At 44.2% G+C, this 25,504-nt stretch overlaps 4 protein-coding genes across 7 annotated transcripts; all 4 read left to right on the top strand.

The window, feature by feature from the left end:
• Positions 1-2,677: 2,677 nt before the first annotated feature.
• Positions 2,678-21,034, top strand: LOC125524025 (probable calcium-binding protein CML17). Of its 2 annotated transcripts, none has more exons than XM_048689105.1 (2): positions 2,678-2,771; positions 20,473-21,034. In XM_048689105.1, exon 2 carries the CDS (start codon positions 20,488-20,490, stop codon positions 20,776-20,778), a length of 291 nt encoding a protein of 96 aa, XP_048545062.1. In that variant the 5' UTR covers positions 2,678-2,771; positions 20,473-20,487; the 3' UTR covers positions 20,779-21,034. The 2 variants fall into 2 exon arrangements, with proteins under 2 accessions (XP_048545062.1, XP_048545063.1); XM_048689106.1 differs by having other exon boundaries at positions 2,692-2,755; positions 20,457-21,034.
• LOC125524023 lies at positions 2,686-4,253 on the top strand. Of its 2 annotated transcripts, XM_048689103.1 has the most exons (2): positions 2,686-3,048; positions 4,120-4,253. In XM_048689103.1, the coding sequence occupies exons 1-2, from the start codon at positions 2,787-2,789 to the stop codon at positions 4,206-4,208; spliced, it is 351 nt and encodes a 116-aa protein (XP_048545060.1). In that variant the 5' UTR covers positions 2,686-2,786; the 3' UTR covers positions 4,209-4,253. The 2 variants fall into 2 exon arrangements, with proteins under 2 accessions (XP_048545060.1, XP_048545061.1); XM_048689104.1 differs by lacking the exon at positions 4,120-4,253 and having other exon boundaries at positions 2,686-3,299.
• Positions 4,321-8,787, top strand: LOC125524022. 2 transcript variants are annotated; one of them, XM_048689102.1, is made up of 5 exons: positions 4,321-4,456; positions 4,659-6,265; positions 6,362-7,381; positions 7,479-7,556; positions 7,645-8,787. In XM_048689102.1, exons 1-3 carry the CDS (start codon positions 4,408-4,410, stop codon positions 6,998-7,000), a joined length of 2,295 nt encoding a protein of 764 aa, XP_048545059.1. In that variant the 5' UTR covers positions 4,321-4,407; the 3' UTR covers positions 7,001-7,381; positions 7,479-7,556; positions 7,645-8,787. The 2 variants fall into 2 exon arrangements, with proteins under 2 accessions (XP_048545059.1, XP_048545058.1); XM_048689101.1 differs by having other exon boundaries at positions 7,473-7,556.
• A 1,422-nt stretch (positions 21,035-22,456) lies between the features above and the next one.
• Positions 22,457-23,083, top strand: LOC125523796 (probable calcium-binding protein CML17). The gene has a single exon (XM_048688869.1). The coding sequence runs from the start codon at positions 22,560-22,562 to the stop codon at positions 22,848-22,850; it is 291 nt and encodes a 96-aa protein (XP_048544826.1). The 5' UTR covers positions 22,457-22,559; the 3' UTR covers positions 22,851-23,083.
• The last annotated feature ends 2,421 nt before the right edge of the window (positions 23,084-25,504 follow it).

Below are 25,504 nucleotides of genomic sequence, written 5' to 3'. Positions count from 1 at the left end.
CTGCATGTCCCACAACAGTTGTCCAGACCGAATATAAACTTTGGTATAACTAACGCTGGCAGCACATGGTTGCTCAGTCAGCCAGTCTCGATCGGAGAGGCTCTGCTTGCCCTGGCTGAAATTCTCTTTCAGCGCGTACTCCGTACTTAGATGACTGGAGTAGATAAGTACATAGGTATATACAATTCTGAAGTTTTAAGGAGGATTTCATGTTATTCAACACAGATTTTTATGCGTTGTCTTTTGAATGAGATCTACAAATGCACTAAGCTGCCAGATGTCTTTTCTAATGGGGTGCGAAATCATGTCATTTGACCCATTCTGTCTTTTGACGAATAACAGAGGAACCCTCGTAGCTTAAGTCTGCAGTAAAATCTTCAGTTCAGTTTCTGAAATTTCAAATGCCCCCCAAGTTCTGTCACATCAGCCTATCACCACGGTTTTCCTCCTCGGTAGGCACAAGGATAAATCCTTTTCTTTACAGCGACGAGTAAGTTTTTTTTGAAACGGAGGCAAAAGATTTGTCTTATCGATTAATTAAGAAGAAGGGAGTTGCCCAGTTAATTTTCAAAAAATCGGGTGAAAACCGATACAAACAACCCAACAACCCAAAGTCACAAAAAATCGGGTGAAAACCGATACAAACAACCCAACAACCCAAAGTCACGGATAAGTGAATTAGTCTACCACGACAATTCTCTTGCTTTGTAGGTACAAGGATAAATGCTTATCTTTACATCGACGAATAGGTAAGTTATTGAATTGTACTGCGTGTGTTTATCATTCTGGCGATTATAGCCAGCTAGGCACGCATCACATCCTATACAAGCATAAACAACTGACACTTTGCGTTGCAATCGCTGATCCACGAATGCCTCGGAAAGCCTACCAAAAGAATACGATTCTTCGTTAATCAATGGGTATTCTGCGTCTTTTCAAACAAAGAATCTCGGCGTTTTGAGGCTTCTGATGGATTGGTGCAATCACTTTCCTTAGACTACTCCCATCATTTTCCCTAATAACGTAAGATATTGTCCTACGACCACTAGGCCAGTGAATATTTTGTAGACGAGGGCTTAAAGGAAAAGCATATATAGATTCACCGAAGAACAAAGCGCAGATAACGATGACCATGCAATATTAGTCCCAGGGGTAACCTGTGGTGAAATAGGCACTGAAGATTAAGTTGGGGCTAAGTGGTTTCAGGAAGAGCTGAACCATATGGCTCACAGGAACGTTTTTTTTTTTTGCCTTTGTTTCTTGAAATCGTAAGAACAATATAACTGCAAGCAAATTTTGGTCACTCAGAAAATGAAAACAAAAGATGGAGATATTAATATATCTAACAAAAAAAGAGAGTGTCTCTCGTGTCTAGCTTCTCTTGCGATGCAAGAGTAATACTGATCATGTATGCATCCTCGACGTCTTGACAAGCTCTTGATATCATGTTGTCATAAATATTTGGTTAGTTAGTATCTTCTTGATACTTACATATTAGTACTTTTTATTATATGCATATAATTCAGACGAGAAAGACTATCTTCTCGGGGAAGACATGAGCTATGAATTTTTCATAACCTATCATGAGCCGCCTTAGGGCTTAGATAAGTGGATTGCCTAAAATATTTGAGGCTGCTAATCATTAAATTTAAAGTTTGGTCTCCAGCTGCCACCTATAGCTCAACTATGCTTCTAGGTTTTATGACTTTTTTTTTGCAGGGGATGGCATGGTTGGTTCAAAGCTATAACTTTGCCAAAAAGCCAAGTTGTGAGTAGTAAAGTGTGGCAACACATAACTATGACAACCAATCAAACACTCACCTGAAATTTCGGCGCGACCATCCTTACACATGATAATTTAGCTAGGAAACAAGCAACCTCTTTCTATGGGCATTTTTCGCAACAAAAAAAATACTTATCACAAAACCATGTCCGTGTCCTTCTCCGAGAAAATACTCACTTCGTTCCTAAATATAAGATTTTTTTATATTCTAATACAGACCACATACAAATGTATAAAGACATATTTTAGAGTATAGATTCACCCATTTTGCTCCATATATAGTCTGTATTAAAATCTCTAAAATAACTTATATTTAGGAACGGAGGGAGTATTATCAATTAACCTTTGAAGTGTTGTAACAAGTACTCCATCCGTCCCACAATACAAGACGTTTTCGTAAGCTATGAGGGGGTACTTTCTTAAAACAAGTACATAGACGCAAAAAGTTTTCTTTTACATTACCGATTGAGGATTGAAAATGGTTTAGCCAAGGAAGTCGAAGTCTTCAACTCTTATATTTCAGATGTTTGTAGCCCCATCAAACTGGGAATCCCAAAAAGTGTAGCCAACGTCCAAGTCTGCTTGCTATATTTTTGGGGTTTTTGGCAAGTGTTCCGTCGATTCTCAACATTTGATCATACAACCCCCTTTGTGCTCTACATTTCCAGGTTAATAATGTGCCACTCGCCCAACCGTTCTCTAAAGAACGAGCTTTTAAGCCACACCGCTGATTATTCCCCAGCCAAGTCCCCACTACTGACCCACTCAATTTTTAAACCCCAAATCACCAAAGCGAAACACACTGACAAGGCGCGTCCATGGAGTTGTGACTTGTGAAAAACGTGCGGTGAATGTGCCTCAACTCTGCTCCCCGCCGTATATATAGCACCGTGCATAGCTGCTCAACATCCTCATCGCCATCAGCTCACGCTCACAGTCTCACACTCACTCACAGAGAGAAGCGGCAGCCAGATCGTGCCCGGCTCAGGCGGGAGGAGGATCGATGGCGTTCATGCGGTACCGTGCGCTGCCGCAGGGGGAGGTGACGGCGGAGGAGTTCTGGGCGTGGCTGGGGCAGTTCGACGCGGACCACGACGGCCGGATCAGCCGGGAGGAGCTGCAGCGCGCGCTGCGGAGCCTCAACCTGTGGTTCGCGTCGTGGAAGGCGCGGGGAGGGGTGCAGGCCGCGGACGCCAACCGCGACGGCACCGTCGGCAAGGAGGAGGCTGGCCGGCTCTTCGCCTACGCGCAGAAGCAGCTCGGCGGTAAGATCACGCAGCTCGGCTCCTACTGATCAGGCTGGGCATGAGTTAATCTGCTGCTGTAACTACGATTGTGCGTATTTTTACGAATGAGATGGATGTTTGTGTTTTCGGAGTTCTGGGACAACCTTTGCCGTGGTTTCCCAAGGGTTTCCTACAGCACTGCGAACTCTGTGGAGATCTGCAGAGTTTTTAGATATGATGGACGTTTCTCCGAGCTCTGTTGATTAATTTGCTTATGTTTTGCCAGTTGAGTGTTGACAAATACGTCAGTGTATTTTCTGTATAAAATATAAATAAACGCATCCTTGTTTCAAAATAAATGAACATATGCAAGAATTTTTATTAAATTTATTTCTAATACTTGCATAATGTGATCTCAGACTGGATATATTAAAAAACCAAGACAAAACTGAGATGAAGGTTTGAGAAAACCATAACCCCTGTTTTATTTTTCATTTAACCGAGCACTCTCCATCCAGATCCAACTCTTTAGTGTATATGAGGAGTATGAGATGGATGTTTGTGTTTTCTGAGTTCTTGGGGCAACCTTTGCAGTGGTTTCCCAAGGGTTTCCTGCTTTGTGTTTTCAGCACTGTGAACTATGTGAAGATTTGCAGAGTTGTTAGAAATGTTGGATGTTTCTCCAAGCTCTGTTGATTAATTTGCTTCTGTTTTGCCTCTCGAGTTTGACAAATACGTTGGTGCATTTTCTTTATAAAATATATAAATAAACATATCCTTTGTTAGAATTTTGTCATTTCTAATACTCCCTTCATTCACAAAACATCCTATATATGTGAACGGAGGGAGTATTGTTGGAAATATGCCCTAAAGCATTATTATTATATTTCTTTGTTCATGATAATTGTCTTTATTCATGCTATAATTGTATTATCCGGAAATAGTAATACATGTGTGAATAATAGACACCAACATGTCGAGTAAAATGCATTAGTGCACCCTAAACTTGCTGGTTAGGACCAAAACGGTCCTCAAACTCTGAAACTGTACTAGTACGGTCCTAATACTTGTTCATACGGTGCTCATACGGTCCTCCAATTTGATTCACAGGTCCTGGCGTACCTGAAACATACGATTTCGCTGTACAGAGGCTGGCCACGTCAACGTGGGGAAGTAAACTTTGTGTTCGGCCCCACTAGTCGTACAGAATTTCCCATCTGCCCTCATCTATACGAGACTCGTTCTCTTCTTCCCCTGTTTCGAGTCAGGAGCAGGGACGCGAACACGCGGTGGAAGGGACGGTTGATCGGCACCTCTGCCGGTCCATGCGAGCAGCGGGGACGGCGGAGGAACGCAGGGCCGCACTGCAGTAACTGCAGGCGGCGGTGCACGGCAGCGATGGTCGGCCCTGTACAACGCCATGAGAAAGGGGCGGCGCCCTCGTATGGTGAGTGTCAAATTTCCCACATAGCTGTGAAAATTTGCCCCTGAAAAGTGTTTTCCACTAGATTAGGCAGTTGTTTAGCGATCCCCCATGATTTATGCATTGATTTGGTGGCATTTGACGTACATTAGGCTAGGGTTTACATATTTGTAGGGTTTATCTCAAACTGAATGTCTCAATTAGTTCAATTTTGCTCTTTTTGCAGCGGAAGACAGTGACTTTTTCACTTTGGAGTTCGTTCATGGAGGATTTTTCCATGGCAGTGGAAGAAATAGAGCCTATCTGAATGGGAAAAAGACTTGTTATGATTTTTGTGAAACTGGGTGTGTATGCATGAAGATGTTTGAAGATTTGGTAGAGCATATTGGGTATGAGACGGCTGGTAGGGTTTCCATGTACTGGTTGCTACCTGGCTCTCAATTGAATGAAGATGGTGCAAGGCTATTATCGAAGGAAGAAGAAGTTTGTATTGACATTGTGAGAATGGTAAAAGGAGGGCACCGATACTTGATGATTTTTCTGGATCATGGAAACAGCTACAATGGTGGACGAGGATCAGCGTGGGATGCCGTGGTTGGCACTCCACTGACATTTTTACCTCCTGTTATCAGTCCTAAGAAGAAAATCATGGGTGATGTCAGTAGTGAAGAGCAGAGCACAGTGGATGGCAGTTATGTTGACGTCAACACTATATGTGAGGCCAATGAATTTGCAAGCAATGAGGAAGTTGTTAGGTTGAGGCCAAGAGCAAAGCAAGGTGATGTCAATGAAGAAGGATGTGACGGTGATGATGATAGTGAAGATAGTGATTATGTTCCCGAGATTGTGGACAGTGATTACGATTTGGAGGATGGTGATGAGGACTTGGTGCAGGAGCAACTACATTCTGTTAGTGATAGGAAAGGGAAGCAAGTGGTTGAGGATTGTAACTCTGAAGATGAGAAATTAGAAGCCCCGGAGTCAGACGAGGATGAGATGAAGTTCAATTTCAAATCTTTTACGGCAGAAGATATGCATGATCCAAAGTTCCATGTGGGTCAGCTATTCTCATCAGTTGATTTGCTAAGAAGAGCAATCAGGGAGTATAGTGTGAAAGAGAGAGTGAGCATCACATTTCCCAAGAATGATAAAAGTAGGATTGGAGCTAAGTGTGAGGATGGATGTCCATGGTATCTTTATGCCTCATTGGACAAAAGGACAAATTCAGTTATGGTGAAAACCTTCAACAGTGTGCATCATTGTAGCAAGAAGTGGCAAGTGAGGGCATTTACTGCCAAGTACATTGCTAACAAGTATGTGGAGAAAATAAGAGCTAATGAGAGGATGACCCTCAAGGGATTGGCAGCACTTGTGCAGGAAGATTCCAACATGACAATTAAAAGAGGGAAGCTAGGGAGGGCCAGAGGACTAGCTTTCAATATTATATATGGAGATGAAATAGCACAATACAACAAGTTGTGGGACTATGCAAATGAGCTGAGGAGATCCAATCCAGGAAGTACATTTTATTTAGACCTTGTTGAAGATGGCCAGTTTGAGAAATGCTACTTTTCCTTTGATGCTTGTAAGAGGGGTTTCCTATCAGCTTGTAGGCCTGTTCTTTTCCTCGATGGTTGTCATTTGAAGACACAATATGGAGGCATCCTACTTAGTGCAGTAGGAATGGATCCCAACGATTGCATAATTCCTATTGCACATGCAGTGGTTCAGAGAGAAGATACAAAGGCTTGGAGGTGGTTCTTGACAACTTTAAAGAAAGATCTTGGTATTGTGAACAATGATCTTTGGACTATCATGTCCGACAAGCAAAAAGTGAGTGTGTCTTACCTAATTTTGAACATTTTCATATTGTACATGGGCTGCATTTAAATATTATTAACACTTGTTTTATGAATTTACTTATGTCAGGGTCTAATAAAGGCAGTGAAAGAACTGTTTAGTGGTTCCCCACATAGATTTTGTGTCAGGCATCTTTGGCAGAATTTCAACAAAAATTTTAAAGGTGAGGCCCTCAAAAACCAACTCTGGAAATGTGCTAGAAGTAGTACCGAAGGGAAATTTAGACATAACATGAATGAGATGTTAGTTCTAAACAAAGAGGCACATGATTGGCTAGAGGAGTTGGACCCTCCAACATGGGTTAGGGCATTTCAAAATGAATTCCCAAAGTGTGATGTCTTGTTGAACAATAACTGTGAGGTGTTCAACAAGTATATATTGGATGCAAGAGAAATGCCTATAATCAGCATGTGCCAGAGGATTAAAGGACAACTAATGGGAAGAAATCATAGCAAGCTGCAAGAGGCCTTGAAGTGGCCTGGTACTATATGTCCAAAGATAAGGAAAAAATTGGACAAGAATGTGGAATTTGCTAGAACTTGCTATGCTTCACCAGCTGGATTGGGAATCTTTAACGTCAATGATAGAGGTGTAGACTACGGGGTCGATTACCAGTTGAGGAAGTGCAGCTGTAGGAGATGGGATTTGTCTGGCATTCCATGCAGCCACGGAGTAGCTGCTCTTAGATATGACAAAATCAATCCATAGGATTATGTTAACTCATGTTATTCTATTGCAACATATCGCAAGGCATATGAAAACATTATTATGCCATGCCGAGATATTAGTGAGTGGAGCAAAATGAATGGCAGAACTATCGCACCACCACCATTGGTAAAGCAGAAAGGAAGGAGGAGGAAGAACAGGAGAAAACAGCCAGAAGAGAAACAAGGGAAAAAAGGAGTAAAAATTACAAGGGCAGGGGCAATAATCCATTGCAGCTATTGTGGAGTTGCTGGCCATAACATTGGTGGTTGTATGGACTTCAAATTAGGGTTAAAACCAAAGAAAAAATCTGAAAGGGTCAGAGTGAGGGCAGAGCCTGATGTTTCCTCCTCCTCGGATGAGGAAGAAGCAGTTGTCACTCAGGTGAGGCCCTATATCTAGCTTCATGATCTTCATTATGTTACTAATTATATGCTTCAACATGTAAAAATTGCCATGCTTTTACTGTTTGTAGGAACAGAATCAGCGGACAGAAGGTTTAATTCAAGAGCCAGTACATTTGTATCAGCCTGAGATAATTAATATTTTAACACAGGAGGTACTTATAGTAATTTATTTTCATTACACATAGCAAGTTCATGTACAAATGTTTCATGTATGATCCTCAAAATTGAGTTATATTTCAGAGAGAAGCAAGCCAGAGGGAAGCAAGCCAGAGGGAAGCAGTCCATCAAGGTCCATTACCAAATTCTGTTTTCATAGAGGAGCACATCATGTCTTAGCCACCAGTTATCCCTACTACTGCAACAAAGGAGGGCAATGTTCACAGGAAAAGAGAGGTTCTAGCATTGGCAAAGCTGAGAGCCGCAGCTGAGAAAAGAGAAGTTGCAGACCTAGCAAAGTTTGAAGCAGCAATGGCAAAGTTGAAAGAAGAAGAGGACAAAATTAAGCTTGCAGCTCAAAAGAGAAAGGAAGAGCTGGAAGCTAAGAAACAAGCAGCTGAGGAAAAGAAAAAAACTATACTAGAGGAAAAGAGACTTGCTGCAGAAGAGAAGAGAAGAGCTACTGAGGAAAAAAAGAAAAAAGCCCAAGAGGAGAAACTTGAAATGGCAGAGAAGAAAAGGCAAATGATGGATGAGAGAAAAAGAAATGCAGAGATAGAAAAACAAAAGAAGGCCGAGGAGAAGAGAAGGATTGCAGAGGAGAAGAAAATGATTGCAAATACAAAATACCAGCAGGAGGAGGCAGCTTTTCTGATACATCAAGCAGAGGAGTTTGAGAGGCAGGAGAGTTGGAGAAAATTTAAGGAGGCTGAGGAGGCTGCAAGGCAAAATGCTTGGGAGCAGCAGAACAATCAACAAGACACAACAAGGAATGAAGAATGGGAGCTGAGAAAGAGGAGAGCTGAAGAAACAAACAAGAAAGCCATGGATGACCAAATGGCAGATCAAGTAAGGAAGCAAGCCGTGTTGGAGGAACAAATGAAAGAAAGAGCTGCAGGAACTAGTTCAAGGATCGAGGAGGCAAGATTTAATCCTTGCGTTGTTCAAGGAAACAAGACAAAGAAAAAAACTGCACCTACCAATCAGAACATGACATGTTTTAAGAAACCTAGAAAGGTTAATATGTTCGACGAATTTAGGTAAAGGGATGTGAAGTTTGGAATGATCTTCATCTTTTTTTGTGTTTCTGCTTATGATCAGGTGCAAAACTTGTAATGGCAATGTTTTGTTTATGATCATTGTGCTGATCATGAAGTGTAAGAGGTGTCTTCTGATTAGGAAACTACTATTGCAGACCATGTGTTATTTATACTGTGAAACTTAATTACCCAGTTTTTTCAGCTGCAAAAATCATGTTTATGTGTGCTTTAATTTGTGTGAATCTCTTGTTTCTGAGCTTCAACACTTTTTATTCTCATTCAGCAAATGCTTTATATTTTAAACAGTGCATTGTGCCAGTAGCGGTCTGTACTGTTATTCTATTCTAGTTCTATAAACCAAAATGCAGTCAACATCGTTGATTTTGTTTCGCCATTTACATTTAGGAAGTATTGTTCATTTTCATGCTAAAATTTCACAAAAATCTAGTTCAAATAAGTTCATTTCATTTCACTCATAAACTAAAATCACAAGTTGCTCCATACATACAACAACTGGTTTACAAAAGCCATAGCAACTTGACACACACAAGTACATGATCTTCATGCACTGGACACAGAAACAGGACACACACTTGATGCACTCCTCAAAGAGCATCACCTGAGCCGTCATTGCCATCCACACTACCCAGCATTGTGGTGAACTAATGGGTCGTGTTGCACTTGTCTGACGACGGGAAGTATAGCGACAGGTCACCTCCATGCCCACCTCTGCGGCAGGACAGTGCACTTCTTCTCCATGGCCGCCAAAAGCGCTGAGCGTCACCGCTGAACTACCATCGCCGACAGCCGTCGCGAGCACCAACGAGCTCATCCAGGGAAGCCGTCCGCGGAAGGAGAACGTGGCCGGTCTCCGGTCGGAAGCACGGCTGACGACGGGCGGGGCAGCGACGACTACGCCCGACGGGAGAGACGATACGAGGCTGCCGCCCTCGCCTGAGACCGAGCTCACGGTCACGCTCGCGCCACCCATGGGTGCGGGAGTCCGGCGAAAGGAGGTATTTGGGGCGGCAGTGTGGTGCCGGCTACGCGAGTACGGCGGCGGATGGAGGGATTTGGGCGCCGCGGGAGTGTGCGAGGGTTAGGGATTTGAGAGCGTATTGGGGATTTCTGCCCACCGGCGACCAAGTCAACTGACTAGTGGGCCCTACGAACGCTGACATGGCCAGCCCAATACGCTCTGTACAGCGAACTCGTATGTTTCAGGTACGCCAGGACCTGTGAATCAAATTGGAGGACCGTATGAGCACCGTATGAACAAGTATTAGGACCGTACTAGTACAGTTTCAGAGTTTGAGGACCGTTTTGGTCCTAACCAGCAAGTTTAGGGTGCACTAATGCATTTTACTCCCAACATGTCCCTAGTAAGCCTCTAGTTGACTAGCTCGTTGATCAACAGATAGTCATGGTTTCCTGACTATGGACATTGGATGTCATTGATAACGAGATCACATCATTAGGAGAATGATGTGATGGACAAGACCCAATCCTAAACATAGCTTAAAGATCGTATAGTTCGTTTGCTAGAGTTTTTCCAATGTCAAAGTATCTTTTCCTTAGACCATGAGATCGTGTAACTCCCGGATACCGTAGGAGTGCTTTGGGTATACCAAACGTCACAACGTAACTGGGTGACTATAAAGGTACACTACGGGTATCTCCCAAAGTGTCTGTTGGGTTGACACGAATCAAGACTGGGATTTGTCACTCCGTATGACGGAGAGGTATCACTGGGCCCACTCGGTAATGCATCATCATAATGAGCTCAAAGTGACCAAGTGTCTGGTCACGGGATCATGCATTACGGTACGAGTAAAGTGACTTGCCGGTAACGAGATTGAACGAGGTATTGGGATACCGACGATCGAATCTCGGGCAAGTAACATACCGATTGACAAAGGGAATTGCATGCGGGGTTGATTGAATTCTCGACATCGTGGTTCATCCGATGAGATCATCGTGGAGCATGTGGGAGCCAACATGGGTATCCAGATCCCGCTGTTGGTTATTGACCGGAGAGTCGTCTCGGTCATGTCTACATGTCTTCCGAACCCGTAGGGTCTACACACTTAAGGTTTGGTGACGCTAGGGTTGTAGGGATATGTATATGCAGTAACCCGAATGTTGTTCGGAGTCCCGGATGAGATCCCGGACGTCACGAGGAGTTCCGGAATGGTCCGGAGGTAAAGAATTATATATAGGAAGTGCTATTTCGGCCATCGGGACAAGTTTCGGGGTTATCGGTATTGTACCGGGACCACCGGAAGGGTCCCGGGGGTCCACCGGGTGGGGCCACCTGCCCCGGGGGGCCACATGGGCTGTAGGGGGTGCGCCTTGGCCTACATGGGCCAAGGGCACCAGCCCCAAGGGGCCCATGCGCCTAGGGTTTCAAGGAGGAAGAGTCCTAGGAGGGGAAGGCACCTCCTAGGTGCCTTGGGGAGGAAGGATTCCTCCCCCTTGGCCGCACCCCCCTAGGAGATTGGATCTCCTAGGGCCGGCGCCCCCCCCTTGGCCCTCCTATATATAGTGGGGGAAGGAGGGCTCTTCATCCATGCCTTTGGTTGCCTCCTTCTCCCTCTCCAACACCTCCTCCTCCTCCATAGCGCTTGGCGAAGCCCTGACGGAGTACTGCAGCTCCATCACCACACGCCGTCGTGCTGCTGCTGGAGCCATCTTCCTCAACCTCTCCTTCCCTCTTGCTGGATCAAGAAGAAGGAGACGTTACGCTAACCGTACGTGTGTTGAACGCGGAGTGCCGTCCGTTCGGTGCTAGGATCTTCGGTGATTCGAATCACGTCGAGTACGACTCCCTCATCCCCGTTCTTTGAACGTTTCCGCTCGCGATCTACAAGGTACGTAGATGCATCTAATCACTCGTTGCTAGATGAACTCCTAGATGGATCTTGGTGAAATCGTAGGAAAATTTTTGTTTTCTGCAACGTTCCCCAACATGGCATCATGAGCTAGGTCTATGCGTAGTTCTTCTTGCGCGAGTAGAACACAATTTGTTGTGGGCGTAGATGTTGTCAACTTTCTTGCCGCTACTAGTCTTATCTTGCTTCAATGGTATTGTGGGATGAAGCGGCCCGGACCAACCTTACACGTACGCTTACGTGAGACCGGTTCCACCGACTAACATGCACTAGTTGCATAAGGTGGCTGGCGGGTGTCTGTCTCTCCTACTTTAGTTGGAGCGGATTCGATGAAAAGGGTCCTTATAAAGGGTAAATAGAAGTTGACAAATCACGTTGTGGTTTCACGTAGGTAAGAAAACGTTCTTACTAGAACCCTACTTCAGCCACGTAAAACATGCAACAACAATTAGAGGACGTCTAACTTGTTTTTGCAGCAAGTGCTTTGTGATATGATATGGCCAAAGTTGTGATGAATGATGAATGATCTATATGTGATGTATGAGATGTTCATGCTATTGTAATAGGAATCACGACTTGCATGTCGATGAGTATGACAACCGGCAGGAGCCATAGGAGTTGTCTTTATTTTTGTATGACCTGCGTGTCATTGAGAAACGCCATGTAAATTACTTTACTTTATTGCTAAACGCGTTAGCCATAGTAGTAGAAGTAATAGTTGGCGAGCAACTTCATGGAGACACGATGATGGGGATCATGATGATGGAGATCATGGTGTCAAGCCGGTGACAAGATGATCATGGAGCCCCAAGATGGAGATCAAAGGGGCTATGTGATATTGGCCATATCATGTCACTATTATTATTTGATTGCATTTGATGTTTATCATGTTTTGCATCTTGTTTACTTAGAACGACGATAGTAAATAAGATGATCCCTCATAATAATTTCAAGAAAGTGTTCCCCCTAACTGTGCACCGTTGCGACAGTTCGTTGTTTCAATGCACCACGTGATGATCGGGTGTTTGATTCAAAACGTTCACATACAACGGGTGTAAGACAGATTTACACATGCAAACACTTAGGTTGACTTGACGAGCCTAGCATGTGTATAGACATGGCATCGGAACACAGAAAACCGAAAGGTCGAGCATGAGTCGTATGAAGATACGATCAACATGAAGATGTTCACCGACGTTGACTAGTCCGTCTCACGTGATGATCGGACACGGCCTAGTTGACTCGGATCATGTTATACTTAGATGACTAGAAGAGGGATGTCTATCTAAGTGGGAGTTCATTGAATAATTTGATTAGATGAACTTAATTATCATGAACTTAGTCTAAAATCTTTACAATATGTCTTGTAGATCAAATGGCCAACGTAGTCCTCAACTTCAACGCGTTCCTAGAGAAAACCAAGCTGAAAGACGATGGCAGCAACTATACGGACTGGGTCCGGAACCTGAGGATCATCCTCATAGCTGCCAAGAAAGATTATGTCCTACAAGCACCGCTGGGTGACGCACCTGTTCTCCCTGCAGAACAAGACGTTATGAACGTTTGGCAGACACGTACCGATGACTACTCCCTCGTTCAGTGCGGCATGCTTTACAGCCTAGAGCCGGGGCTCCAAAAGCGTTTTGAGAGACATGGAGCATATGAGATGTTCGAAGAGCTGAAAATGGTTTTCCAAGCTCATGCCCGGGTCGAGAGATATGAAGTCTCCGACAAATTCTTCAGCTGTAAGATGGAGGAAAATAGTTCTGTCAGTGAGCACATACTCAAAATGTATGGGTTGCATAACCGCTTGACTCAGCTGGGAGTTAATCTCCCGGATGATGCGGTCATTGACAGAATCCTCCAGTCGCTTCCACCGAGCTACAAGAGCTTTGTGATGAACTTCAATATGCAGGGGATGGAAAAGACCATTCCTGAAGTATTTGCTATGCTGAAATCAACAGAGGTAGAAGTCAAGAAGGAACATCAAGTGTTGATGGTCAATAAAACCACTAAGTTCAAGAAGGGCAAAGGTAAAAAGAACTTCAAGAAGGATGGCAAGGGAGTTGCCGCGCCCGGCAAGCAAGCTGCCGGGAAGAAGCCAAAGAATGGACCCAAGCCCGAGACTGAGTGCTTTTATTGTAAAGGAAGTGGTCACTCGAAACGGAATTGCCCCAAATACTTGGCGGACAAGAAGGCCGGCAAAACAAAAGGTATATATGATATACATGTAATTGATGTGTACCTTACTAGTACCCGTAGTAGCTCCTGGGTATTTGATACCGGAGCAGTTGCTCACATTTGTAACTCAAAGCAGGGGCTGCGGAATAAGCGGAGACTGGCAAAGGACGAGGTGACGATGCGCGTCGGGAATGGTTCCAAGGTCAATGTGATCGCAGTCGGCACGCTACCTCTATATTTACCTTCGGGATTAGTTTTAAACCTTAATAATTGTTATTTAGTGCCAGCTTTGAGCATGAACATTGTATCGGGATCTCGTTTAATTCGAGATGGCTACTCATTTAAATCCGAGAATAATGGTTGTTCTATTTATATGAGAGATATGTTTTATGGTCATGCTCCTATGGTGAATGGTTTATTCTTAATGAATCTCGAGCGTAATGCTACACATATTCATAGTGTGAGTACCAAAAGATGTAAAGTTGATAATGATAGTCCCACATACTTGTGGCACTGCCGCCTTGGTCACATAGGTGTCAAACGCATGAAGAAGCTCCATGCAGATGGACTTTTAGAGTCTCTTGATTACGAATCATTTGACACGTGCGAACCATGCCTCATGGGTAAGATGACCAAGACTCCGTTCTCAGGAACAATGGAGCGAGCAACCAACTTATTGGAAATCATACATACTGATGTGTGCAGTCCAATGAGTGTTGAGGCTCGCGGTGGCTATCGTTATGTTCTCACCCTCACTGATGATTTGAGTAGATATGGGTATATCTACTTAATGAAACACAAGTCTGAAACCTTTGAAAAGTTCAAGGAATTTCAGAGTGAGGTTGAGAATCAACGTGACAGGAAAATCAAGTTTCTACGATCAGATCGTGGAGGAGAATACTTGAGTCACGAATTTGGCACACACTTAAGAAAATGTGGAATAGTTTCACAACTCACGCCGCCTGGAACACCTCAGCGTAATGGTGTGTCCGAACGTCGTAATCGCACTCTATTAGATATGGTACGATCTATGATGTCTCTTACCGATTTACCGCTATCTTTTTGGGTCTATGCTTTAGAGACTGCCGCATTCACTTTAAATAGGGCTCCGTCAAAATCCGTTGAGACGACACCGTTTGAATTATGGTTTGGGAAGAAACCTAAGCTGTCGTTTCTGAAAGTTTGGGGATGCGATGCATATGTCAAGAAACTTCAACCTGAAAAGCTCGAACCCAAGTCAAAAAAATGCGTCTTCATAGGATACCCTAAAGAAACTGTTGGGTATACCTTCTACCTCAGATCCGAAGGCAAGATCTTTGTTGCCAAGAATGGATTCTTTCTAGAGAAAGAGTTTCTCTCGAGAGAAGTAAGTGGGAGGAAAGTAGAACTTGATGAAGTGTTACCTCTTGAACCGGAAAATGGCACAACTCAAGAAAATGTTCCTGAGGTGCCTGCACCAACTAGAGAGGAAGTTATTGATGATGATCAAGATACTTCTGATCAAGCTCCTACTGAAATTCGAAGGGTCCACAAGGACACGTTCCGCACCAGAGTGGTACGGCAACCCTGTCTTGGAAATCATGTTGTTAGACAACGGTGAACCTTCGAACTATGAAGAAGCGATGGCGGGCCCGGATTCCGACAAATGGCTAGAAGCCATGAAATCCGAGATAGGATCCATGTATGAAAACGAAGTATGGACTTTGACTGACTTGCCCGTTGAACGGCGAGCCATAGAAAATAAATGGATCTTTAAGAAGAAGACAAACGCGGATGGTAATGTGACCATCTATAAAGCTCGGCTTGTCGCTAAGGGTTATCGACAAGTTCAAGGGGTTGACTACGATGAGACTTTCTCACCGGTAGCGAAGCTAAAGTCCGTCCGAATCATGTTAGCAATTGCCTCATTCTATGATTATGAAATATGGCAAATGGACGTCAAAACGGCATTCCTTAATGGTTTCCTTAAGGAAGAATTGTATATGATGCAGCCGGAAGGTTTTGTCGATCCTAAGAATGCTGACAAGGTGTGCAAGCTCCAACGCTCGATTTATGGGCTGGTGCAAGCATCTCGGAGTTGGAACATTCGCTTTGATGAGATGATCAAAGCGTTTGGGTTTACGCAGACTTATGGAGAAGCCTGCGTTTACAAGAAAGTGAGTGGGAGCTCTGTAGCATTTCTCATACTGTATGTAGATGACATACTTTTGATGGGAAATGATATAGAACTCTTGGACAGCATAAAGGCCTACTTGAATAAGAGTTTTTCGATGAAGGACCTTGGAGAAGCTGCTTATATATTAGGAATCAAGATCTATAGAGATAGATCGAGACGCCTCATAGGTCTTTCACAAAGCACATACCTTGATAAGATATTGAAGAAGTTCAATATGGATCAGTCTAAGAAGGGGTTCTTGCCTGTGCTGCAAGGTGTGAAATTGAGCTCAGCTCAATGTCCGACCACGGCAGAAGATATAGAAGAGATGAGTGTCATCCCCTATGCCTCAGCCATAGGTTCTATTATGTATGCCATGCTGTGTACCAGACCTGATGTAAACCTTGCCGTAAGTTTGGTAGGAAGGTACCAAAGTAATCCCGGCAAGGAACACTGGACAGCGGTCAAGAATATCCTGAAGTACCTGAAAAGGACTAAGGAAATGTTTCTCGTTTATGGAGGTGACGAAAAGCTCGTCGTAAAGGGTTACGTCGACGCTAGCTTCGACACAGATCTGGATGACTCTAAGTCACAAACCGGATACGTGTATATTTTGAATGGGGGGGCAGTAAGCTGGTGCAGTTGCAAGCAGAGCGTCGTGGCGGGATCTACATGTGAAGCGGAGTACATGGCAGCCTCGGAGGCAGCACATGAAGCAATATGGGTGAAGGAGTTCATCACCGACCTAGGAGTCATACCCAATGCGTCGGGGCCGATCAAACTCTTCTGTGACAATACTGGAGCTATTGCACTTGCCAAGGAGCCCAGGTTTCACAAGAAGACCAGGCACATCAAGCGTCGCTTCAACTCCATTCGTGAAAATGTTCAAGATGGAGACATAGAAATTTATAAAGTACATACGGACCTGAATGTAGCAGATCCGTTGACTAAACCTCTCCCTAGAGCAAAACATGATCAACACCAGAATTCCATGGGTGTTAGATTCATCACAATGTAACTAGATTATTGACTCTAGTGAAAGTGGGAGACTGTTGGAAATATGCCCTAGAGGCAATAATAAAAGCATTATTATTATATTTCTTTGTTCATGATAATTGTCTTTATTCATGCTATAATTGTATTATCCGGAAATAGTAATACATGTGTGAATAATAGACACCAACATGTCCCTAGTAAGCCTCTAGTTGACTAGCTCGTTGATCAACAGATAGTCATGGTTTCCTGACTATGGACATTGGATGTCATTGATAACGAGATCACATCATTAAGAGAATGATGTGATGGACAAGACCCAATCCTAAACATAGCTTAAAGATCGTATAGTTCGTTTGCTAGAGTTTTTCCAATGTCAAAGTATCTTTTCCTTAGACCATGAGATCGTGTAACTCCCGGATACCGTAGGAGTGCTTTGGGTATACCAAACGTCACAACGTAACTGGGTGACTATAAAGGTACACTACGGGTATCTCCCAAAGTGTCTGTTGGGTTGACACGAATCAAGACTGGGATTTGTCACTCCGTATGACGGAGAGGTATCACTGGGCCCACTCGGTAATGCATCATCATAATGAGCTCAAAGTGACCAAGTGTCTGGTCACGGGATCATGCATTACGGTACGAGTAAAGTGACTTGCCGGTAACGAGATTGAACGAGGTATTGGGATACCGACGATCGAATCTCGGGCAAGTAACATACCGATTGACAAAGGGAATTGCATGCGGGGTTGATTGAATTCTCGACATCGTGGTTCATCCGATGAGATCATCGTGGAGCATGTGGGAGCCAACATGGGTATCCAGATCCCGCTGTTGGTTATTGACCGGAGAGTCGTCTCGGTCATGTCTACATGTCTTCCGAACCCGTAGGGTCTACACACTTAAGGTTCGGTGACGCTAGGGTTGTAGGGATATGTATATGCAGTAACCCGAATGTTGTTCGGAGTCCCGGATGAGATCCCGGACGTCACGAGGAGTTCCGGAATGGTCCGGAGGTAAAGAATTATATATAGGAAGTGCTATTTCGGCCATCGGGACAAGTTTCGGGGTTATCGGTATTGTACCGGGACCACCGGAAGGGTCTCGGGGGTCCACCGGGTGGGGCCACCTGCCCCGGGGGGCCACATGGGCTGTAGGGAGTGCGCCTTGGCCTACATGGGCCAAGGGCACCAGCCCCAAGGGGCCCATGCGCCTAGGGTTTCAAGGAGGAAGAGTCCTAGGAGGGGAAGGCACCTCCTAGGTGCCTTGGGGAGGAAGGATTCCTCCCCCTTGGCCGCACCCCCCTAGGAGATTGGATCTCCTAGGGCCGGCGCCCCCCCCCCTTGGCCCTCCTATATATAGTGGGGGAAGGAGGGCTCTTCATCCATGCCTTTGGTTGCCTCCTTCTCCCTCTCCAACACCTCCTCCTTCTCCATAGCGCTTGGCGAAGCCCTGACGGAGTACTGCAGCTCCATCACCATCACGCCGTCGTGCTGCTGCTGGAGCCATCTTCCTCAACCTCTCCTTCCCTCTTGCTGGATCAAGAAGAAGGAGACGTTACGCTGACCGTACGTGTGTTGAACGCGGAGGTGCCGTCCGTTCGGTGTTAGGATCTTCGGTGATTCGAATCACGTCGAGTACGACTCCCTCATCCCCGTTCTTTGAACGCTTCCGCTCGCGATCTACAAGGTACGTAGATGCATCTAATCACTCGTTGCTAGATGAACTCCTAGATGGATCTTGGTGAAACCGTAGGAAAATTTTTGTTTTCTGCAACGTTCCCCAACAAGTATTTGTATAATGTGACTCGAGACTGAATATTAAGAAACCACAACAACTGAGATGAAGGACCACAACTCTTTTTTTTACATTCAACGAGCACACTCCATCCAAGACCTATCTCTTCAGTATCAGGGCTATTGACAACGTTTCTAGCCTGTGGAGGACCATTGGTCAGATTCAACGGGGTAAAACGACTCCTGCTAATGCTATGTCAGAAACGCTGACTTGGAGGTGATGCTTAATCTAGAGTATCGTAAGCCTAGTTTTGCTGGAAGTGAAATACTTCATCTGTTTCAAAATAATTGAGACCCTAGGTTTATCCTAAGGCAAATTCAGAGCGAAGACGACCAACAGGCTCCCCGCGCCACAATTTCGACAATGGCTGATGGAGGAGAGTAGGCGCATGGCTTAGCATCGCTCTGCTTCAGCACACAACTACTATGAACTCCATCCTAGCAGAGGCGCACACAGCTCGACGTCGACGTTGCAACGACGACACCATGTCCCCCCCCCCTTTGGCAACATGGCTTTTTCGGAACGGTGAGGTGCAACACAACAACGACCATCGCTCGCCACAGGGATGTTGCAAGCCAGAGGTGGAGCTGCGGCGAGCTGCCTGCTCGGTGTTGTCGTTATCGTTGTTGGAGGTGACCGCAACATGGTGACCCACATGTTTGCAACGTTATGCAAGTTGGAGGTAACCACAACATGCCCCATGTTGCAAACGTTCACTTGCGTCTGGATGAGCTAACGCGGCATGTATCAGCGAGCGCAACATTGGCTTATGTTGCAAACCGATGGATCGCACGAACGGATGGCTTCTAGCGCGTGAATCCAACGGCTCAAAAGGCGGCAGGTCTTTCTAACACGTATCGTCATCCTTAACCTTGTTTCTCAGTGATTTGTACAATTGTACCATCTTGATTGTCATCCCATACTTAAAGAAACGGATTGGGCATCCAGTAAATGTAGCCAACCTCTCAAAGTGTACTTGCAATATTTTTTAGATGGACCTCGGGAGTTTCAAGACCTTCTAGCTTTTATGACATGGTTGGTTCAAAGCTATAACTATGCTAAAAAGCCAAGTTTTGAGTAGTAAAGTGTGGCAACACATAACTATGACAACCAATCAAACGCTCACCTGAAATTTCGGCGCGCCCATCCTTATATGTGATAATTTAGCTAGGAAACAAGCAACCTCTTTCTATGGGCATTTTTCACAACAAAAAAAAAACTATGTCCGTATCCTTCTCCAAGAAAATATGCTCAACTGACCTTTTTTTTTGAATCACTCAATTAATCTTAAAATAAGTACGTAGATGCAAAAGGTTTGCTTTTACATTACCGATTGAGGATTGAAAAGGATTTAGCCAAGCAAGTTGAAGTATTGAACTTATTTTTCAGATGTTTGTACTTTGTAGCCCCATCGAATTGGGCATCCCAAAAGGTGTAGCCAATGTCCAAGTATGCTTTGCTATATTTTTGGCAAGTGTTCCGTCGATTCTCAACATTTGATGATACAACCCCTTTGCTCCTCACATTTCCAGATTAACAATGTGCCACTGGCCTAACCGCTCTCTAAAGAATGAACTTCGAAGCTACGCCGCTGATTATTCCCCAGCCAAATCCCCAGTACTGACCCACTCATTTTTTAAACCCCAAATCACCCAAGTGAAACACGACGACAACTACAAGGCGCGTCCTGGAGTTGTGAAAAACGTGCGGTAACTGTTGAGGCTCCACCGTATATATAGCACCGTGCGCGGCCGCTCAGCATCCTCATCACCCAGCTCACTTACTCACACACAGAGAAGCAGCAGCCAGGCCAGCTAATCGACCAAAGGCTAGCAGATCGTGCCCGGCTCAGGCGGGAGGAGGATCGATGGCGTTCATGCGGTACCGTGCGCTGCCGCAGGGGGAGGTGACGGCGGAGGAGTTCTGGGCGTGGCTGGGGCAGTTCGACGCGGACCACGACGGCCGGATCAGCCGGGAGGAGCTGCAGCGCGCGCTGCGGAGCCTCAACCTGTGGTTCGCGTCGTGGAAGGCGCGTGAAGGGGTGCAAGCCGCGGACGCCAACCGTGACGGCGCCGTCGGCAGGGAGGAGGCCGGCCGGCTCTTCGCCTACGCACAGAGGCAGCTCGGCGGCAAGATCACGCAGCTCGGCTCCTACTGATCAGGCTGGGCATGTATTAACCTGCTGCTGTAACTACGATCGTGTGTGGAGCACGAGATTTTTTTTTCCCCGAATGATGTGGAGTATGAGATGGATATGTTTGTGTTTTCGCCTTTTCGGAGTTCTTGGGACAACTTTGCAGTGGTTTCCCAAGAGTTTCCTACTTTGTATTTTCAACACTGCGAACTCTATGGAGATTTGCAGAGTTGTGAGACATGATGGACGTTTCTCCAAGCTCTGTTGATTATTTTGCTTATGTCCTGCCTGTTGAGTATTGACAAATACGTCGGTACATTTTCTGTATAAAATATAAATAAAGACATGCATTGCAAGACTGAATATTTAGGAATCACGACAAATTGGGATGAAGGTTTCAGAAAACCGCAACTCTTGTTTTTTTAAGTTAACCGAGCACTGTCCATCCAGATCCAACTCTTTAGTATCAGAGCTATTGACAACATTTCTAACCTATGAAGGACCATTGATAATATTCGATAGGGTAAACTGACTCATGCTAATGCTATGTCACAAACATTGACATGGAGGTGATGCTCAATCTAGATTATTGTAAGCCTAGTTTTGCTGGAAGAGTACTCTCTTCACTTTAAAATTATTGAAACCCTAGGATTGTCCTAAGACAAATTCAGACCAAGGACAGCCAGCAAGCTCGCCATGCATCCGCTTCGACAACAGCTGATGGAGGAGAGTAGGCGCACAACTATAGCGTCACTCCACTTCGGCACACAACGGCCATGAACTCTAGCCTAGGCGGAGGCGCACGCAGCACGGCATCAAACACTACAACAGCGACATCATGTCCTCCCCTTTAGCAGCGCAGCTTCTCCGGAGTGGCGCGGTGCAACGCAACGATGAGCACCGCTCTCCGTGGGGATGATATACAAGCCGGAGGTGGAGCTACGACGGGTTGCCTGCTTGGTGTCGTCATTATCGTTGCTCGAGGTGTCTGCAACATGGTGATCCACATGTTTGCCATGCAAGTTGGAGGTAACTGTAACATGGTTCATGTTGCAAACGTTTACCTTCATCTTGATGAGCTGACACATCACAGATCGTCGAGCGCAACATGGCCTATGTTGCAAGCCGCTAGCTAAGCGGCTGATGGGCGGCTTCTAGTGCGTAAATCCAACGGCTCAAAAGCCGGCGGTTCTTTTCTAACGTGTATCATCGTCCCTGACTCCCTCGTTTCACAACGGTTTGTACAATTGTACGATGTTGATTGTCATCCCATACTTAAAAGAAACGGATTGGGCATTCAATAAGTGTAGCCAACCTCTCAAAGTGTGTACTTGCAATATTTTTGTCAAGTGTTATATGTTGATTCTCAAAATATGATCACGCAACCCTTTACTTTTCTTAATTGGTAGTAGCTTACCAAGCTGGCCACTTGGTTCATACAACCCGTTAGCTCCCTACATTTGTAGACCAATTATATGCCACTCGCCTAATCCATCTCTAAAGGAAGCACTTTTAAGCTACACCGCTGATTATTCCCTCGTTAAAACCCCACTAGCGATCGACCCATTCTTTAAACTGAAATCACCCAAGCCGAGTGAAATATTTACGCGTCATGTCACAACGCGCGTCCGTGGAGCTGTTAAAAACGTGCGGTAACTGTGCCTCTGCAAACCCTGCTCCCCCGTATATATAGGACGGTGCGTCGCTGCCCAATTCCTCATCACAATCACATCAGCTGCTCACTCCGATAGCGAGAAGCAGCAGCCAGGCTAGCAAACGATCAAAGCAGAGCTCGCTCTGGATCGATGGCGTTCATGCGGTACCGCGGGCTGCCGCAGGGAGAGGTGACGGCGGAGGAGTTCTGGGCGTGGCTGGGGCAGTTCGACGCGGACCACGACGGCCGGATCAGCCGGGAGGAGCTGCAGCGCGCGCTGCGGAGCCTCAACCTGTGGTTCGCGTCGTGGAAGGCGCGGGGAGGGGTGCAGGCCGCGGACGCCAACCGCGACGGCGCCGTCGGCAGGGAGGAGGCCGGCCGGCTCTTTGCCTACGCGCAGAGGCAGCTCGGCGGCAAGATCACCCAGCTCGGCTCCTACTGACGGAAAAAGCAGACTTGGTTTTCAGCCTGTCCATGTGAATGAGTGCGGATGCGTCGAGCATGGATGTATGTTTTGTGTTTCTCGAATTCGTGTGCCAACTCTCTCCAAGTTTCATGGTGTTTGTTTGCATTCGTATGTTCAGCACTGATGGTGAAATCGGTGAGGATTTTTGTGGACGGAGATCATCCTTTTTTTTTCTTGGAAAATCTATAGCGCCCACGTTTCGGCTGTCAGATTTTGCATCATGCTGCATGGTTCTTTTTTCTTGTGAAATGTCATGCTGCATGATTGTGAGCGGCATGATGCAAATTTAGCGTGGTAGTCGCTGCCGCTCGTAACGATCGGTGTACCTTCGATCGGTCCAGTCTTCTTCCCTTTTTTAGTTTTTCATTCACTTTCTTGTTGTATTTTTGTTGGTTCTATTTGCTTTTTCACGGTCTTCTTCAGTTTTTCTTTATTTTATTTTGGTTTTTCTTTGTTTTCTCATTGGTTTTCTTTTCTTTCTTCATTATATTTGGTTTTCTTTGTTTCTTTATTTGCTTTCTCCAGTTTTTTGCTTTTCTTTTTGTTTCTTTGTGGATTTATCGATTTTTTTTCGGAACTCATGTCTACTTTTTTCGTATAAAATTTACATTTTTAGAGCACACGCGGAACATTTTTCTGATACACTTTGGAGATCTTTCAAATACATGATGTGCATTTTTTAAAATATAAGTTTGAATGCACAGTAATATTTTCCAAATACACATCGTAAACATTTTTTGCATCGAATAAACATTTTCATATTTTTCACATTCCTTTTTTGGAAACATGTGAATATTTATTTAAAATTTCACATACATCTTCTAATGGAAATAATCATTTTTAGACCTATGATAGCATTCTTTTACACTTTATATTTTTTTAATTGTCCGGAACAATTTTTTTGAAATGTAGGAAATTTTCTTCAAAATGTCACGCACATTTTTTTAATGGTATGAAACATTTATTTCTATTACGCAAATATATATTTTTATATTTTTTACAGTTTTAAAAAACAGATTTTTTTTTAAACTCATGAATGATTTTCCTAAATGTAACATAGATTTTTTGAATGTATGAAACATTTTTAAAAATTACGCTAGCATTTTTTACATTGTATAAAGATTTTTTAAATGGTGTGTACCTTTTGTTAAGCATGTGACATTTTTTGAGTGTCAGAACATTTTTCGTACGCATGATTAATATTTTCTATACTTTTTCAACCTTTTTCAAATGCATGTTTAACATTTTCTAAAATTTATGCAAAGTTTATATAGAATATTTAGAAATAAAAACATTCGTAAAAACAAAGTTTATATAAACACATTTAACATTTTTAATTACATATATATATATGTGTGTGTGTGTGGAATATTTCGAAATAAAAACAACAGTACAATATATATATATATATATGTGATGAATAAAGGAAAAAACATGGGTGACCTCAATATGACATCAGCATGCAAGACCACTGGGCAGTGCCAGCCAGGGCTCCCTGCAGGCGACGCTGCGATACGAACCGAGGCGGGCGTCACATGGCCATCAAGAGCTGTCGGTGCCACCAAGAGCCCACTTGGGCCATCCGGCAGCCCATGCCCCCTCCAAGGATAGATACCTGTAAGCTTCGCGAGGTTGTCTCAAAAAAACCCTGTATATATGAAGATAAATGGGAAATTTCTCAACAATAAAAAAAGATACTTCCTCCTTTCCTAAATATTTGTTTTCCTAGACATTTCAACAAGTGACTACATACGGAGCAAAATGAGTGAATCTATACTCTAAAATATGTCTATATACATTCGTATATGATAGTCCATTTGAAATCTCTAAAAGGACAAATATTTAGGAATGGAGGAAGTAAAAGGGAAAATTTATATAGTGGTGTGTGCACGGACGTCGTCCGGTGCGCTCGCATGAGACGCGTACGCTCACGCGTAGCAGAGGCACAGGTGGACATAGTAGTACGGGTCCGAATTATTTTGAGAACTAGATAACACCCCGCGCGTTGCTGCGGAATTTATGCATCAATAAGATTTATGAATTACTGGAAGCTAATTAGGAAATAATAGTAAAGAATCGGTAAAAAATCAAAAATTTCTGAATATTTTTTTAGATAAACATTGATGACAGTTTTAACTTCCCAAATTTTTTTGTGATAAAATAACATTCCTGTAGGTACGGGCCAAAATAATTTGATACTCCGAAAAAACTATTGTTGGAACCATTTTGGAGCATCAATTTTGTTCTTTTTGTCCGGACCTCTACCAATGTTATTTCATCATGAAAAATTGCAGGAAGTTAAAACTTTCATCAATGTTTATCACAAAAAAACAGAATATTTTGAATATTTTTTTCGGATTTTCCTATTCAGCAGGGAGTATGCGAGCTCGGGATCAAAAGAGCCCTTTCGGAAAGATTGTCACATCAAAGAAAATATTCTATGTTTGTTACAAATACACTAATCAATTATAATGGTAGATGATACAACGCATTCACGGATGTATCATTTACATGCATACAACAGAATAATCGATTAATTTTATTACCACATTGAACACAATACTTCTGTAAAAGCTTGTGTGTGAACAAATGTTTGGCAAAAATAGAAAGACTACAAATCTCTGAAGGTG

This window comes from Triticum urartu, chromosome 7, assembly GCF_003073215.2.
Source record: "Triticum urartu cultivar G1812 chromosome 7, Tu2.1, whole genome shotgun sequence".
NCBI classification, from domain to species: domain Eukaryota; kingdom Viridiplantae; phylum Streptophyta; class Magnoliopsida; order Poales; family Poaceae; genus Triticum; species Triticum urartu.
Note: the sequence above shows the minus strand (reverse complement) of the source record. Positions and strands in the feature narration are given on the sequence as shown.